Source organism: Aedes aegypti, chromosome 3, assembly GCF_002204515.2.
Source record: "Aedes aegypti strain LVP_AGWG chromosome 3, AaegL5.0 Primary Assembly, whole genome shotgun sequence".
In the NCBI taxonomy this organism is placed as follows: domain Eukaryota; kingdom Metazoa; phylum Arthropoda; class Insecta; order Diptera; family Culicidae; genus Aedes; species Aedes aegypti.
Window position 1 is genome coordinate 84,963,216 of NC_035109.1, and position 18,292 is coordinate 84,981,507.

Genomic DNA, 18,292 nt, shown 5'->3' on the forward strand with positions numbered 1-18,292 from the left:
TTAAACAGCACACACTCCCGGTTCATATCTTCGTAATGTTTACCGTTGTAGATTGAGCACGTGGGAAATATGACAATAATGATTTTCTTTCAGGACCCTATCAATCTTGGGATCATAGAATGCACCGGAAATTTAGCTGCACTACTTCAACCACTATTAGCCAATTTTGCGCGCACTTTTACTATAGTTTTAATCCTAAGTTTTCGAAACAACATAATTATTGGTTTCAAAATTATTGCATGCTTTTTCTTTTAACACACTTTTAGTCTAACAACAAATTGGTACTTAATAGGTTTGTTTAATACAGGTTTATATAAATTAACAGTGATCCTAGCTGTAAGTTTTATGGTTTCGTCGTATGCCTTTTGATTTGTACACATAATCTATAATTAGTTTGATATGTAAGTGGATGTTAACAAATAAAATTAGTGCTGTACCAATCGAATGCCTTTTGGCTCCACTACCCAAACTGCATCAATCAAACCCGCACTCGCTATCCATCCATCATTTGCAGACTGCAAGGTTTTAAGAAAAACTCCGAAGACGACTCCAAAGAGGACGGTTTACTGCCACACAAGCTTGGAATGCATCTGAGTGTACCCCGGACGCCGGGTACGGAGACCGGACAGGTAAATCAACCAAATTACACAGCAAAAATAACTTTTTTGCGTGTCTCAAGGATCAAATCATGTGTCTCTAGTGAAGCTTCTTAGCTTGATCTGACGCTCTCAGAAATATTTTTTGTAATTGCAAAAATGTAGTGTGAAACTCGTTGCAAAACTTGATTTTGCAGCACTCGTCATACTTTTTATAAACGAAAAAATATTATTGCATAAACAACAATTTGAGCATCGAAAATTATTAACTTTGTTGATAAGTACTCTTTAAAAGATCAAGTCTTATTGTGTGGTAAATTAAGCAAACCAATCGCCACACAAGCTGGTAAACTTGAATGCAAGTTGGCTGAAATGCTTAAAATTAAATAATGCATTATCCACAAGCCAATATAATCTAAAACTATACGTGCTATGGTATTTTTAAAAACGGCAATGGATTCAACAACCTTAAAATAAGTAAAAAGCGATGTTTTGGTGCTTGAGAGCGCGGTGTTATCCATTCAAAGCTTAGTTCTAGTATTACACCTTTCCATCTTTCAGACCGGTCGAAGCCGGAAGTGCAGTATCGTACAAGAGGAGGAAGATGACGAGGACGATGTTACTGGTGCTGGTCACGAGGAACTGTCCACCCCGTTGAACCGACGAGGGTCCCGTTCGGAGGGTCGGCTCAACATTACCGTACAGGATCGGATAGCGGAATCCGAACGACTGAAGCTGGAAGCGAAAAAGCAAGCGGAAGCAAAAGAAAAGGAATTGTTGCAACAGCAGCTGCAGCTGCAGCAGGAGCTGGAAGCAAAAGAAAATGCTGCTGCGGGGATGCTGGGTGGATTCGTAGGGATTGGGAATGTGACGCTGATCACGAGTGAAAATAGTTGTACCAAAGAAAGACTGGGAATCGCTGGTGGTGGCTTACATCGGAAGGTTCCGGAGATCAAAAGGGGGATGGATTTCCCAAAGAAAACATCCATTCTCAAGCCGCAAGGGAACGTTCGAGGAGGTTCGTTCGACAAATGTATTGCTAGTATTAAGGATGCGGAGTTGGTCAGTACGAAAATAATTTCGGATAGTGCGACCATAACGATGCCGCTTACGGTGAATATCGTAAACACCTCGAGTATTCCGAAGTACAAAACGATGCCGTCGCCGACGCGAGTCAATACCATCCTGAACACCAACACCAACTGTTTGAATGAAATATTCGAGGAAGGAACGGATGTCGGAAGTTCGGACAGTACGACGACCACTCCTCGACCGGTGATCAGGAACCAATTCAACGCCCGAGCTCAAAGTCAAGGTGGAAATGGAAACAATGTCCATCGGCGTACGAAGTTCAACAAGTCCCGAACCGCTTCCTGCAGTAGTTCGGACGCATCTGACGATGACTCGGAGAATCGTAAGAAGCGAGCGCACAAAATCGTGGATTCCACCGTGAAACCACAAACCCAGCGTCGCGATTCTCACGATGACTCGAGTGATTCGCAGGATCCCGGTAACGCTGCAGCACCTTCTAGCACGGGTGCTTGCGTGAGAGCCATTATGACTGGAGCTGCGAGCAGTTCTTCCAATAACGATGCCGGTAATCAGCCAAATACGGAAAAACGAAACTCCGGGAATGGCAACCGTCAGAAGTCGTCCCAGCAGGTAGATTTCCGACGACATCGAGGACGAAGAAGGCCAGTCGAAACGCGGCTTCGTGAAAGCCAATCTTTGAATCGGATAACCGAGGTCCAGGAATCCGAGACTTCTCATTCGGCCGCTGCAGCAGCTGCTGCTGCCGCGGCTGCCGGTGCCATATCATCTTCAACCGTGCCAATTGATACTCCCGATGGGGAGCAACCAAGCCAAACCACAGCCACAACCACCACCACCACCACCACCAGTCAGGAGGAGTATGACCCCAAGGACGAGTTTAGCAATAACGTGAACCATCCAGACGACGAGAATAACGAAGGCGCTGTAGGTAATAGCAGTACGAACAACACTCCCAATACCGGCAGCAGTAGTAGCGGTAGCAGTCACCCAAGCAAACCGAAAGGTTTCAGCGCGCGGATATTCCATCCATTCAAGAAGCAGCACCATCAGCCGTCGTCTAACAGTTCCACGCCCAGTGTGGATATGCCAGCCGAAGCGCTTAAAACGGGCATCACGACGTCGACGACGGCTCCTTCTGGGGACGATATCGAGATTGTGGTCGAGCTGGCCAAGGCACTGAACGCGTCCGAAAGCAGTGGGAAGAGCACGAAGAAGATCAAGATCTTGGGAAGGTATTTCCAGGTAAGTTCCGATGATAGATATAAGCGAATCCTAGAGCTCCATCTTCGTTAGTACTTCCAGTTTCCGTGAACAGTAGTTTAAGTGTTCCCCGTTCCTCCTCCACTGTCAACTTGGTAGGCTGCAATTCCAGCATAATGTGAGAGACAGCCGTAGTTACTGCATTCCAGCACTCGCCATCCGCACACATTCTCTCTATTATATTGTCGGGGGACGTGTCCCCTCCGCATGTAGCGAGAATGCGACCTCTCACAACAACGAAACGGGGGCAATCGACATGCTCCGCCGCTTCCTCCACACCAGCACAATTGGGGCACGCAGGAGATTCTGAGTGCCCGAAGCTATGCAGGTACTGCCTATAGCAACCATGTTCTGACAGAAACTGCGTCAGATGGAAGTTCACTTCCCCATGGTTTCTACCATACCAATCTGACACATTTGGTATTAGCCGATGGGTCCATCTACCCTTAGCGGAGTTATCCCACTCCTGCTGCCAGCTTCTGAGCGTTGTCTCTTTACACGTGTCGCGGACTCCTCTGGTACCCCTTTGGTTGAAGCATTGAACATCTTCCTTGATGATGAGCCCGATGGGCGTCTCCCCGTTCTGCCGAGTACCTTGCTGCAGTATAAATGCCCGCGCCGTTTTTTTTCCCTCCATAATCACTTTACACTCACCTCGTCGAACCAATTGCTCCGTCGACTCCGTTTAACGTACGCGTCCACATTCTCGCCTGCGTCGTCGTCGTTGATGACTGCTTTTATCATTATTCAGCAAACCTCGAGATCTACCGCTTGAAAATCGCATTCTTCTGTTTTGGACCAGAGGGTAGCTGTTTAGCTAAACATTCATGTCGACATTCCGCAATTCACTGTTAGAGAATCTCTACAGATCAATTATATGATTCACAAATAATTTCATTGTTGATTCTCTCAAAATCTTCATATGTAAAATCTTGAACCTTTTTTATCACCCTTCCTTTCTTCTACAGGTGCACAAAAAGATCTACGTTCCGCTGTCTGGCCTGTTCCAGCGAGGTCGCCTCTACAAGGCTCAGTCGTGTGGTTCGATTGTACGGGATAAGGTAAACCAGAATCCGAACGGTTCTGGGGGAGGTCGGGGCGGTGGCGGTAGTGGTGCCGGAGGAGCCAACTCCAACGCACGCCATTCGACCATCTTCAACGAGAAGCATCGGTTCAAAAATTGCCTCAGCGGTACGCGGTTGCTCGGTAGCGACGGAGACATCAATCACAATGGGAACAGTTTTATCACGGCAGCGGCGGCCATGTCCAACGGAAGCGTATCGCCAGCAGAGCTGGTGGTGGCCACTGGTGGGGCAACCAGCCCGGTCTGTGGACTAGCAACCGGTGGAGCCAGGCCCACTGCTTCAGTGCCAATCAAAACCGCGTAGTAGTAGGAGAATTGAACATCTCATATGTTTAAGTACCTTGGCTGTTGATTAGACAAATTAGCACGCGCACGAAATCTGCACTGCTCACCAGCATCATCGTCATCAATCACCACTAGAGCGCTTCCATTTTCATCTGGTTTTAGTTTTACTTAGGATCTACCACAGGCCTGAATGTTCCTTACGTGTAGTTTTTGACTGATGACCGTTCGCGTCCAACTCATCGTCACCTAGAATCATCCTGATGGAAAAAAAACTTCTTGCACACGCATTATTCATATAGCAATGATTCCGTGAGCCGAAGTAGCACTACTACTCTACTTCCGCACGGATACAGCTAAAAGCGCCAAAGAGATCTCGAAAACAGAATGCATATTGAATATCAGCTCGAAGCTCGAAGTTCGGTTCGGCCCAATCATTTTCTATTCATTAAGACACTGACTGCTGCAGCACCGCACCAACCCCACCAACAATCAATGAGAGTTGATCCTACTGGTACACGAAATTTTTGAAGGAAAATGTGTCTCGGATCGTGTACGCAAATCGATGTGCAATAATGGTTATGAGCTTAGGTTTACCGTTGAATACTACCTGAATATTCCGCAAGGGTTCTCGCGGTTAGTAAAAAACATACAAACACACATACGGGACGGTTTCCTTGTTACAAATGTGTTATTTTCTTCTTTACCAACTGAATAGCTATAAATTCTGTCCATATTAGTGTGTATGTTTCCTTTTAGAAACTTTTGACTACCGAGAGCAAACATGTTTTAAGCAGTCGTAGGAGGACACAGAAGATTTGTATTTAAAGTTGTACAGTGCAAAAAGGTTTTGAGATAGGTTAAACAGTTACACAAATACAAACTCAATTTAAATACCCAACCAATCAATCAATAAATTTTAAATAGGCATCATTTGTATGTGCTGTGCACAGGGACTGTATGCAGAAGGAGAAACAAAACGAGACGGTAGGGTGGAAAATCATTGCAAAAAAAATGAAAGCAAATTAATTTAAAGTATAGTTTAGGTTCTCTTATTCCCTACTTGTTTTTGGAAAAAGAAAAGTTGCCAATAAATATTACATACATCCGCATATGTGAACGGTTAGGATATCTCCTTTCGAAAGATTAGGAATACTCTTAAAGTGTGATGACTAAGCCGTTCATGTGTTTGGTGTTTAACCCAATTGAATGCATGAATTTTGTCGAAGAAAATCCTGAAACAATCCTACACAGTTCGAATTGAACTGAAATCTAAAACTAAACAGAACATGAACAAGCTACTAATCAAGAGAGTGCGAAACTAACATTTTTTAGATACACAAGCATATTCATAAGAGTCATCGTACACATAATGCAGCACTTGCCGTATCATTTGGATTAAGAAATTGATAGTTTGGATTGACAGGTGTTTCTGCTTTCTCCACCTTCTAACTGAAGTGGTGCTTCTAACTGAACTGGAGACTTGCCGGAGAAGTTTTGTTTTCGTTTTTACGATTCTTGCTAGTCAGTGCTTTGTGAAACCCAAGCACTGAAACGATACACCATCAATTGGTGAGCTCGTTCCATGCTTCTATTTAATTTCTTTATCGTGAAAACGGTATGCATTATCATGTATGCAACATTTATGTATTTGTTCACAAAACGATGATTGTTTCGACACTCCATGTGTTACCAATGATTGTCGTACTATAATTCATACAGGCTTCTGGCACCTCAATACAACCCCATGGGAAAAATCGAACAACCAAGTACCCCAAGTCAATTCAATGGTTGCAAACAAATCGTCGTTTCGTTATCAACAATCTAAAATGACGATAAACTTTTCACGTCTAAAATGTAATTTTTGATACTTCCCCAAGTAACCACCATGTCAGCTGTATAATAACACTATATTGGCACGCAGGGCGAATTAAAGTGCTATTTGGTTACTTGGGTCATGTAGTTTCAATCTGGCACACTGCAAAACCCTTATGAAATTCAAATTTAAGAATAAACTTTGTGATTGATAAAGCTTGAAAACAGTATGAAAAAACGGAAAAAAATATCCTTGAAATGATTTGGCCAAAATCAGTAATTCCTCTTTATGATGCTCACTTTAAAAACATGGATTCTTAGCACTGAGATGAGCTATTTTACATAATACATATTGAATAACTGTTTGTAATTACGAAAAAAATCTTTGAAGTGTCGACGGGTTTTTATCCATAGACTATTAGAATATTATTGCGGTTCATGTTCCGTAAATCGAATCATTTATCAATTGCTGAATGGTTCGTCACTGAAAGTGTCGACAATTTTTTGTACAGGAGAATATAATAGAAGGATATTCTGTAAATGGATAACTTTTCAAATTGAAGTTGACACGAATCGCATAACTTGCCAAGCTGAATCCAGATTGTGTAGCTACTTAATTCTTCCCACTAACAAAAACTCTTTCCCGTGACAAGCATGAAATTGTAGAGGTATACTCGGTATTCAGTAACAATGGATGTCACACTACTTAACATTCATTCCCTTCCCCGATAACCGCAAGGACGTGGCCGGCGCCGTTATTGACTTTAAAATAAGTCTATAGATGAAACGATAATGTGTAATGGTAAATGTTATTCGTTACTTAAACTTTGCTTCTAACGGGAGTTCAGTAAAAATGAAAATGATAGCAAAACTTTTCTGTAATTCAAGTAAAGAGTGTATGTTTTTTTCTCTTCAAGAGAATTGCTCTCTGGACTCCCTTAAAATGGGTGGCATGCAGTGATACCATATACACAGATTTATCTGTAATTACACAGATTTTTTCCTGTTCTTGCTTACAGATATCTCTGTGAGCACAGATCACAGATTTTTGAGATAAAAAAGATTTTCAAGATTTTAGGATATTTTACGAGTTTAGGACACAGTTTCAGAAGATATAAAGTAGAAATACCAGTACTCTGTTTAGTTTATCTCAAAAACTTAAGTATTTTCAACTCTTAGAAACAATTGATCGGTGTTCAGACAGACCGGACTAGATGATACTTATTGTGGCGTTCTGAAGGTACGTCAATAACTCCATTAGTTCTGATTTTTCTGATGCTATTTTGATCCGGATGCATCATCATATAGCTAGGTACCATTACTACAGCAAATAATGCAAATATTTTGTTATTTCAAATGCTTTGGGTACTTTTTCTGAAACCATTAAGAAAAAGCTTGGTGCAGTCTGTCTGAACACCGACCAATTATGCATCTTTTAACTTTCTTTTAGTAGAATTAGTTCAAATGAATAATTGTTGACATGTCAAATACAGCCATAATACGGGCCCTGTTTTCTAAGTCTAGTCGATCAAAAACGACTCGATTGGAGTCACTGTCGACCACTCTCGACTTGGCTCTGTCACTCGAGTTTGTCGACAGTTGTCACTCTATGTGACTGGATTACTATGGGAGTCGACGAGTGACGTCTGAAATATGCATGCTTACTTTGATCGACAATGACTACAGACGAGTCACGTGAATTCGCTCAAATTACAAAATTTGCACTCAAATTACTACGTTTTCAAAGCTCCTTTTTGATCCACAAATTTTGTTTGTTTTGGGATTTTTACACAACATAAATTTTTACCAAGATTTTTGGAGGTTGACCTAAGGCCGAAAACACAGATGAGATTCGGAAAAAAATATGACAACACTGGTGGCATGTTTCTTTGGTTTCTTTTCTTTTGGGTGCTGTCAGATCAATCGAAGGTGGCGTCGAAACAGCAAGCACTCCTCGAGCGTGTTGTACGATATTACGAAACGCCGTACGTGCCGAAGGAAAGAAACCCGACCAACTTGCCCCAGTGCCGTCCCATTGACGATTTTTTAGACTCCCTCGGTGCCCTAGTCTACAAATATAATTGGCGAGCTAAGGATATGGAGCAGTTGACCTCGAGGATCGTGAATTGTATCCGGAATACGGACGTCAGTGCCGTTCAGCGCTCCTGTGATAGCATCGTGACTAAGTTGCGTCGTACGGCTGATCAGGGCCCCTTCTCCAATTTTTTTTTACTATATGACTGAAAACATTCTTATTTTTTATTAAACACTCGTTTCGGCATAGATTCCCAAACTTCTCCGAGGCTCGTCCCTCCAAGCCGTAGAGTGACTTTTTCGCGTTATACCACAGAAAACCAGTTAGATAAAAGTTTCCTGTAGACAGACTTGACGGAAACTTCTCGGCGATGCAAAAATGACGCGATTTCGAAGTATTTCTGTGGAGTAAATTTTGAACTTAAAAATCATAACACTAATCCTCAAACGATTCGAGTGAGAGTGCATCGAAATGCGAGGATTATTTCTGGTACTCTTTCTCTCGCTTCTATGCTCATCAGTTATGATGGCACTCATTTTTTTTTTTTGGTTTATGGACAAAAGGTCGAAAGGACTAAAAGTCGAAAATGATTTGCTTGGTTGTTTTCCTTAGAAAAAAGATTTTCGACCTTTTATCCTTCCGTTCTTGTTCTTCGACCGTTTGTCTTTCGACCGTCTGTCTTTTCGACTTTTTGTCATAGATTTCATTTTTTTATGGAATTTTCCTTCGTTGTGTTTTGTGTCGGATCTTCCTCGTTGCCTCTCTGCTTAGTATTTTTTCGTTCCCTCGCAAAGAGGCAACGAAAAAAAGCTGTTCTAGAGCATGCTACCGAACTCCGATGATGTTGAGGAGTAATTTGAAGCCTGCCTATAAAACAAGGCTGTTTTTCATTTTTCAAATTTTTGTCAATCATTTTGCATTTACACTTTCCCAGCATAAGACAAAAATTAGACTGAGGGAATCTTGGGAAATATGTCTGCCAAATTAATTGAAATAACTGTTTCATATATGTTGGTCTTCTTCGGGTATTGGACATCTGTGAATCCTAAAGATTACGTAGTCATCCAGTAAGTTCTTCGATATATTTTCGTTCATTAATTCTACAGGTTATTCAGAAAGTCCTTACAAATTCCTTGTGGAAGATCTTCAGGGATTATTCCAGAGATTTCTTACATTCAGGGATTTCCACAGAAATTCATTCAGAAATTCTTCCTGGGATTTCTCAAGCGATGGAATCTCATAGAATTTATGTGATAGGAATCTTCCTGATTCCATTTTCACAGGGATGCTCCCAGAATTAATTTCAAAAATTGTTCCAGGGGTTTCTCCAGTATATTTTTCACTAATTTCCTCAGTTGTTACTCCAGGAGATTTTCTAAAGAGCTACACGAATTCTTCCATAAAAACCCACATAAGTTTGTTTCATAAAAATATGTTTTGTGGAAATTCTTCAAGAATTCCTCTTAAAGTTCGTACACCGATTTTTATTTTTATTTTTTCAATCTGTTTCCTCAGAGATTCCATTGAAATTCTCTCAGAAATTTGTCCAGGCTTCAAACCGAGAAGTTTTTCAGGTACTTTTACGAATTACGATTCTTCAAATGATTATTTTAGGAGATCTTTTCGCGCTTCGTCCAGGATAATTCTGTGGAATTCCTTCAGGATTTTTCTATAAATTCGTCCAAAAGTTCCTCATTAGGTGTTTATCCAGAAATTTCCTCTAGATATTTCTCTAGAATTCTCTTTCTTCTAAATATTTTTCGAGTGAGATTAATCAAAAAGTTTATTTGAGGTTTTTATCTAGAAATGCTCCAGCAATTGTTCCAGTGATTGTTACGATTATTCCTACACAAATTTGTTCAAGGATTCTACTCGATTTTTTTAGGATTTCTCCACAAAATCATACAGGTCACAGGATTGCAACGAGAGCTTAATTTAATATTTCTTCTCTAGTTAAATGAGAAGGCGCTTCAGAAGTTCCTTCAGAGATCATTGTAGAATTTCATCAGGCATTTCTGCAGAAGTTTATTAGAAATAATTTTAAGATTTTATTTCACGAATTTTTCTTAAAATCTTATTGATGTGAACGAAAATTATGGCAGAAAGAACTATGGAAAATTATTCATAAACAAATTCCTGAAAGAATTTCTGGAGAAATTCCTGAAGGTATTCATGTAGGAATTTCTGATCTGGTTGAACTCATGAAGATGTCCTGAGCGAACATCTTGAAATAAATAATATAAGGAAGACACACTGCACTAATTCCTAGTGATTGAAGACATTTTTCAGTAACTTGTGTAGCAATCTCTAGAAGTAATCTTCAAAAAGTCCTGGACAAAAATGTTCTGTGAAATTACGAGTTACTGAAAAAATTATTAAAATAGTCCTGAACGAAAATCTTATAGGGAATACCAACAAATACCAAGGACTAATCACAAGATGAATTCCTGGAGGAGTAGAGTAAGGTGGGGCAAAAGTTCGACCTTAGTGGTATAATCAAAGTTTCCAGGAAAACAATAGCAGTTGAAACAAAACAAATACCATACAGTGAACCTTCAACATGTTGGCTATAATTTTGCTGAACAAACTTGGGTCAAAATAGGGAAAGTGTACCAGTTATGGCTATAGTGGTTCCCTATTTGGCCATATGTGTTTTCTCGAAAACTTTCAAATTTTGAATATTTTTGAATGTTTTAACATCAAGATTTATTTAACACCAAACTACTAAAACACACAGAATGATTAAAAATTTGATAATAATCAAATTTTCACTTATGGCGAAATAGGGAACCATTATGTCCATAACTGGTACACCTACCCTATTTACTCATTTTTAGTTATAACAGTTTCAAAGTTGATTGTCTCATTCGAACTTTTGCCCCACCGGTGGGGCAAGAGTTCGAATCAAGTGTGGGGCAAAAGTTCGCTGGCTAAAACACAAAATATCGATCCTTTTATGACAGGCATACCTTACACCAGCCGTAAACTTAAGTTTGACGAAAAATACACACTAAATTTATATAAACAATTGCCCAAAACCGAGTTAATTATAATATACTCAAAAATAGCAGTTTATCGCAAAACTAAGTGGAAATGTAAAATTTTGGTGACAATTTTCACACTATTAGACGAATTTAACTAAATTTGAAGATAATATGTGGATTTTAGGCAATTTGCAAATTTTTCCGTGATTTTATACATGGGTCGAACTTTTGCCCCGCTGATTCGAACTTTTGCCCCACTATGGGCCAAAAACTGTTTTCAAGCATTTATGCAAAAACTAATACACCTCAACGCAACCTTATCATAGGCCTAGAAACGCCCTTATATAAAATATTGAAAAAGATTTTATCTTCAATTGGTTCCATGCAACGAAAGTTTGACCAAAAATTACAATATTCACGTCGAAAAACAACAAATAGCCATAACTTTTCCAAATCTCAATCGATTTTTATGATATTTGGAGTGAAAGTCTCTTACTTGAATAGCAATTGAACCACCATGACATTTATAAGATTTGTTTTGAATTGAGCTAGAAATCTTAAAAAGAAACTCTTACCCCACTCGAACTTTTGCCCCACTTTACTCTATGGACTTCCGCGAGAAGTTTATGGACGCATCCTTGGAGGCATTGCTAGAAAAAAATCTTGGTCTTGCTATACTCAACGAAAATCTGGGAGCGATTTCTAGGAAAATATTTAACATCGTTGGATGAATTCTTGGGAAATCATTAGACGATTCCTTGAAAATGTCATTGAAGTCATGCCAAAAAAAACTTTGGCAAAAAGCCTGAATAAAGTTTGAACTCTTGGAAGTGTTCTTTGTATTTGTTTTCTGAAGTTTCAATTTTTCAGACAATCAGTGTAGTCCAGCCCTGCTATCGCAAAAAATAAACGGTAGAAATTGCGAAAAAATAGGGGGTTGAATTCTATTCTTGGCACTTTTGCTTCATTTTTGCAGGCGTTTCTTTAAGTCTCATTAGCCAATATTTTGCCCCATTATGGAATTGTTTTAAATATTGGGCAAAGGAAGTTCTTTATTATTATTTTGTCTACAAGGAAAATTGAAGGTTTCAAAAGTCGAAAAATTTATGACATCTCGAAATTGTATTTGTTAATAATGAAGAAATTGCCTTGAGAGTCTCGAAAGACTCGTGAATAATTCACTGAAACTAATGATTCACCATGTTTGTTAGATAAAGCAGAAATGACCTGTCTAATCCAAAATGTATAAAATCCATCGACACAATAATTGCACGAAATTCAATGTTGTAAAACAAAATTACATTTCCGTAAAAAAGTCGAAAAAATATCCTAATGAAACAACATAATACGAGGGATCGAATCCTATCTACAAAGGAAAAAAAACTTTAAAACTGATAAAAAACATATATAATCATCAATTAACATTAGCAAAAGAGAAAAAAGCAAGCTGGTCTTGTGCAGAGTAATATATTTAAATCGAAAAAAATACAATGGAGAATGGAGGGTTAGAGATATGAAACAATTAGTTCAATGTTTGACTTTATATTTCGCGCATTTTATTTTTTAAGATGAATTTACACATACACACGTACATTGATATGAATTTGTCACGTAGGGACTTAAGAGGACAAGAGCAAGCTAGTTAAATTGTACTACTTTTTAAGTGAAACCCAAGAAGAAGACAAACTTTACAACTCATATATTCTGTAATGCAATGCAATCCTTCTTGTGCGATTCAAAGGCAACTATACGGAATGATATTTCAACTAACTTTTTTGTACCCGGAAAACCCATCTACTAGCTACTCATGGCTAAGTATTAGCGCTTGAAACAAATTTCCGTTTCGTATGAGGGCACACTGAATCTACACCGGCAAAAATGGTGCTTTTAGTGCTGAAAAATGAAAACCAGCAACACTACTAACGCTAAAGAAAAATCCTACATAAACACACACTCTAGAGTCTCGGATATTTAATCTCTCTCTAATCCAAAAACCGTTCAACTATCCGCTACAATAACGAAAATAATCGATTCTGTCCTACACTTAACTATTTGACATCTTATTCTCAACAACAGCTTACACACCTACAGAGAAAGTATCCTACTACAACAAAAAACTAAACCAGAACAGAATATAATATAATGAATAAAATGCAAAGGACATAAAATATAGAATCGTAAGCTACGTCGATTGATGTTTTAATTGGGTAGAGATTAGGCTACTGATGAAACCAATACAAGGAACAACATAAAAGCCATTGTACCACCTAAAAATCACAAACACACACAAAGATACACACACCCACGATAACACGCAAATAGTGAGTAGCGATAGTTCACGAAACCAACGATCTTTTACACCCAGCAAACAATTCCAGCATCGTTGGCAGTCGAACCACCAGCAGCCTGAGATAGCACACAAAAAAAAACTAGAATAAAACTAAGCGAGCAAGCAAATTCAGCATCTTTGTCTATGTACCTACCTAGTTAGCGCCAGTCAGTCAGTACATGTTTGAGTGTGGGGCACCTAACTCCCTAACACATAGTGTAGGCAAGCAACACTTGATGTGAAAAGATGATACAGACACAAAACACACGCATAGACGCAATAGAGGATCAACAACTCATCAAACAAATTTGATAACGATCAAACGCGTAACTCGAATAAAGCTGTTCGATGTGACTCGCCACGGGCGAGCAAGCTGATGTATTGATAAAAGTAAGGTAAACAATTAGTGGTAATAGTGAAGAGCAAGAAGGAGGATGAGACAAGTCAAATGAGTTTGAGAATTCAAACGAAACACAAGAAACAGAAGAGTGGAAGACACGCGAAAGCGGCGAAAAAGGACACACTCATTCAAGTGAGATAAATTATTATCCTGTTGAAAAATAATCATGGTGTTGGTGGATTGCATTTTCTTCGAAATTCCATGGATACCCCTCTTTCAGAATAAATTTACAATCAATGGTAAAATATTCGAATTTGCAAAACATTTTTACAACTCTTTTGAGAATCAGTGACGTAATTCTCCTAGTACATCAGGTAGTTCAGTTGCACGAAAGCTTTAGTTTCCCTACTAAATGTAACTTTTTTGCTAGTCTAGACAGCTAACGGAAGGCCCGGGCGATGATTGAAAGATGGAAGCAGCACTTCGACGAACACCTGAACAGAGCGGAGAGCCTACCTACATCGTACCTCGTTGGCTACAGCGTATCTTCAGAGGCGACATCACTACTGGCGAAAGTCCACTATAATAAAGGTAAGAATTATAATAATAATCAAGCCATTGCCGGGCCTATTGTAAAGCTCCATCGTCGGCCTTGGGTGATACTATTCCAGTTCTAATCGAATTCCTCTCCCACTGCCAACAGCCAACATATTCGTTTTTTGCTGACAAATATTTTCACATCTTAAATTTGTATTTTCTTAATAATGCAAAGAAATTTTTTAGAATAAAGCAGCATATTCACTGCATTCTGATTTCCCATGTTTTTGGAGGGTGTCCTGCTCGAGGTGTCCGTTGATGATGATTGCCCTTATAAGAATTCTCTAAATAAATTAATACATTAACTACAACTCTTATGATGTCCGACAAAACTAATTGAACAAATAGGCAAATTTTCTAAAGGAACTTCTAAGACAAAAGATAGTTGAAATTTCTGGCAAAAAAATTTCATAACAGATCTTTTCTAGGAATTTCAGCCTTCCTAAGGCTTCTAAGAAAAGTCCAACAAAATCAGCGAATGTTTTTTTATTCCAGCACCATTTTTTTAATTTCGCATGAATTATTGTATTGTTGAAACATAAACCCATTACAACGTTTTTCATAGAAAAACATATTTTCTTACAAAATTTAGTATAATCAAATTCCTCGGGAAATATCGAAGTGTGGCTTTAAACATTTTGCTAGAAATCTTTTGGAAATTAGTTACGAATTATACCATAAAATTTCTTTGGAAATGCTCATGAACGCCAATATCGTTACGTTAAACTTCTGCAGTTCTACCACAATGTTTAAAAATAATCCCTCCAAAAAAGTTTGTTTTGAATTTGTGTAAGTTAGAAGAAATTGGGTTTTACATTAATCTGTTCTTCATAGTATCATGAAACATCGATGTTCATGTAAAACATGTTGTAATATGTTGAATACAAATACCTTCCGTCCGTTTTAGTGTAAATTATTGTTCATTATAAAAGACGTAAACATTTTTTTTTTGTAGTGAATCTTACAAAAACATCCTTTGCTTTTCTGTGAGGTACATCGTCAGAACCCCACGGTGAACTGTAGCATTGCCCGAAAAGAATTCATTAAATTTTTCCAAATTCAATTTAAGCTGAAATTATCCAAACATTTTTTTAGAAGAAATTTTTAAATATTATTATCATGAGAGAATTTTGAAGGAATGCAAGGAGGAATATGAAATTGATTTTTAGATAAATCCAAAGAAACACTTATAGAACTTTCTGTGAAAATATGCAGATAGATCTGTGGACAACTTATCTGAGAAAGCGATAAGAACATTTTTCCAATTGAATCTTGTTCAATTTTGTTTGAAAATCTTGTAGAATATTAGGAGGAATCGTTAGAGAATCTCAAAATTTGAAAAACTGTTGTTGCACTCTCTGAAGAATTTGTGGAAAGAATCCTTGTTCGGTGATCTTGAAGGCAGTTTTAGTGATTATTGAAATATGATTGACCAACTGGATGACCTTTTAAACTAACAATTACAATTTATGTGTAATATGTATGTTGAGGACCATCATGAAGAAATGTTTAAAATTCGGAATTCTTCAAGCGATTCTATTAAGCAAATTGATACAGATTCTTCGAATAATTTTCAGAAAAGATCAGAAAGCCTAAAGAAACTTCAGATAAAAAATTGTTTAATAATGACTACTCACCCCGGGAATGATTTTCCGTGGAATCCTAGGACGAACTCAGTGAAAACTGGTAAAGGAGTTCTTGTAGAATGCACTGGAAAAATACGGTAAAAAATTCATGAAGTAATCCCCTGAAAAATTCTTGGAAGAATTACAAAGGGATATTCCTCGAGGGTGTCCATCCATCCGGGAAATCCGGGAAAAGCGGGAAGAACCCGGGAATTGAAAATGACTGGGAAAAATACGGGAAATACCCGGTAAATTGTATGTCAAATGGAGAAAAAATCATTAAAAAAGGGGTGCGACTGAGTTGCTAGAGAAATAGCAGTTTTTGGTTTATATTAGCCAACAAAATCTTTTGTTTCAAGGAGAGATCTTCGGCATATTTTCTAACAATTGTTACGGCTTTCTTGTAAAATGCTAATAGAATAAATTAAATCCTAAATGGAATCGAGGTGATAATTGACAAGTTTCTTGTAAGTTCTTTGGAAATTCAATGAAAACAATAAGTGCATTGCAAATAAGATTTTTAGTGGATTCTGTTCGATAGCGAAGACGAATTTAATAAGAAGTTGGAGTGTTGGTTGTGCCTCTTTTTCCCGAAAATCTTTTAGCTCTCATAATAGTAATAACTTTTTGAATTTCAAGGGGGTGAACGAATCGGTTATCTGCACCACGGATATGCACTCTTCTTTACTTGATTGGCGGTTTTTTTGGCAAGATGTTTTAAGTCGAGAATGACCAAATATCTCCTTTTTCTGATTGCTCATCATTCCTTCTAGTCCAGCACCTTGTCACTAACGATTATTCTTGACCCCTTTTAAACTGCATCATTTTACGGGCAAATAGCTTTCGTAGAAACGAGTCATTCGGGGAACTGGCATTCCGAGAAATAACATTCGGGGAAATGACACGGGGACAAGTAGCATAATCTTGAGGTTTGTATTAACTTTTGATGTATTCGCTTTGATGTTTTGAATAACAATGAGCTTTAGTACAAATCTAGGGGGTGCGGACTCCAAGATTTAGGTTGTTCAAATTGAACACAATCTTTTCCACGAGTGCTAACCGTTGTATGTGTACTTTTATCGTAGGAAACCATATTCAAAATACACACTTAAAATACTTCACACAAAGCTCCATCAGCTCAATACTGGAAATGAACCCAATGAATAGACAAGTTCAGAAGAACAGAAAGTTCCTGGCCATATGTTAGTTAGAAATATGATTTGAGCAGTTGTACAAGACTTATGCATAATTTGGACCAAACACAACAATTCTTTAACAGTTGGCGGTCTTTGTGTTACATAAATTGTACAACAATTTTTAGCGTGTCGTAATCACGACCGTACATTTCTACCCGGATAAAAACGTGTCATTCAGTGAATGGAATAAACCATTAATGTACAATATGACGTATTGGATACAATACAGCGTATTGTAATTGAATGTCGAAGCAACATTATTTTTATTTGAATATACAATTAAAAAACAATATAATATATTGTAACAGAACACTGTATTGTTTTTTATTGGTTTTATACCTTACAATTTTGGTGAAATTCCTATTTTCGCGCCTATAGGCGTACTCTGATCATTTTTATGAACATTTTAGTTTGACAGCAGCCTGGCTGCTTGTTGATTTTCTGTTCGCGTCCACCAGGTACCAGGTATTTGTAGCAAAATTTGAAGCTAGTTCCTTTGTTTCTGGCCTACTAGTGCATCAGGTTTCAACAATAAACATAGTCGGTTACTACGATGCAATAAGAACAACAACAGAATCTATAAATGAGTTTTGCCGGATTTTTCTTGATATTTTGAACAAATTCCTAGCGGTTGGAGAAAAACTGAGCTAGAAGATTATTGGGAAATTTCTTGGCAGATTTAAGTGGTTTTCCAATGAAATTCTGGACGCATTTTTTTAAAGTTTATTTTTTTACTAGTGGTCCCGGCAAACTTCGTCTTGCCATCAAGTAGGCTGTTTAAAAACGCCAAGCTAGTCCCGTGTAGAAAATGACAGATTAGTTTTCTCCCGTTTATCCCACTATCCTGAAGACTTTCTTGAACTTTTTCTTCTCACAAACACGTCGGAGCTCCGGACGAATTCAACTGTGAAGGAATAATGCAATTCCAATCACCCGTTCTCAAGCCATTTCGTGACATACAAACAACATTCCATTTTTATTTATATAGATGGATCCCTAGAGCAAATTGTACAGCTTCTTGAAGAAGTCTTGTTTGGATTTCTAACTTGACTAATCCTTGATAAAAGTCCTTGTGAAGTCCCTGACAAGAGTTTGT

General features: G+C 38.3%; 1 protein-coding gene across 1 annotated transcript in view; it reads left to right on the forward strand.

Annotated features, from left to right (window-relative positions):
- LOC5579180 (SNF-related serine/threonine-protein kinase) overlaps positions 1 to 7,196 on the forward strand; it is a 163,405-nt gene extending 156,209 nt beyond the window's left edge. The window contains exons 10-12 of the mRNA XM_001664225.2: positions 515 to 629; positions 1,158 to 2,891; positions 3,878 to 7,196. Of these exons, the coding sequence (XP_001664275.2) occupies positions 515 to 629; positions 1,158 to 2,891; positions 3,878 to 4,297 (2,269 nt within the window). The 3' untranslated portion in view covers positions 4,298 to 7,196. The remainder of the gene's footprint in view (positions 1 to 514; positions 630 to 1,157; positions 2,892 to 3,877) is intronic.
- The last annotated feature ends 11,096 nt before the right edge of the window (positions 7,197 to 18,292 follow it).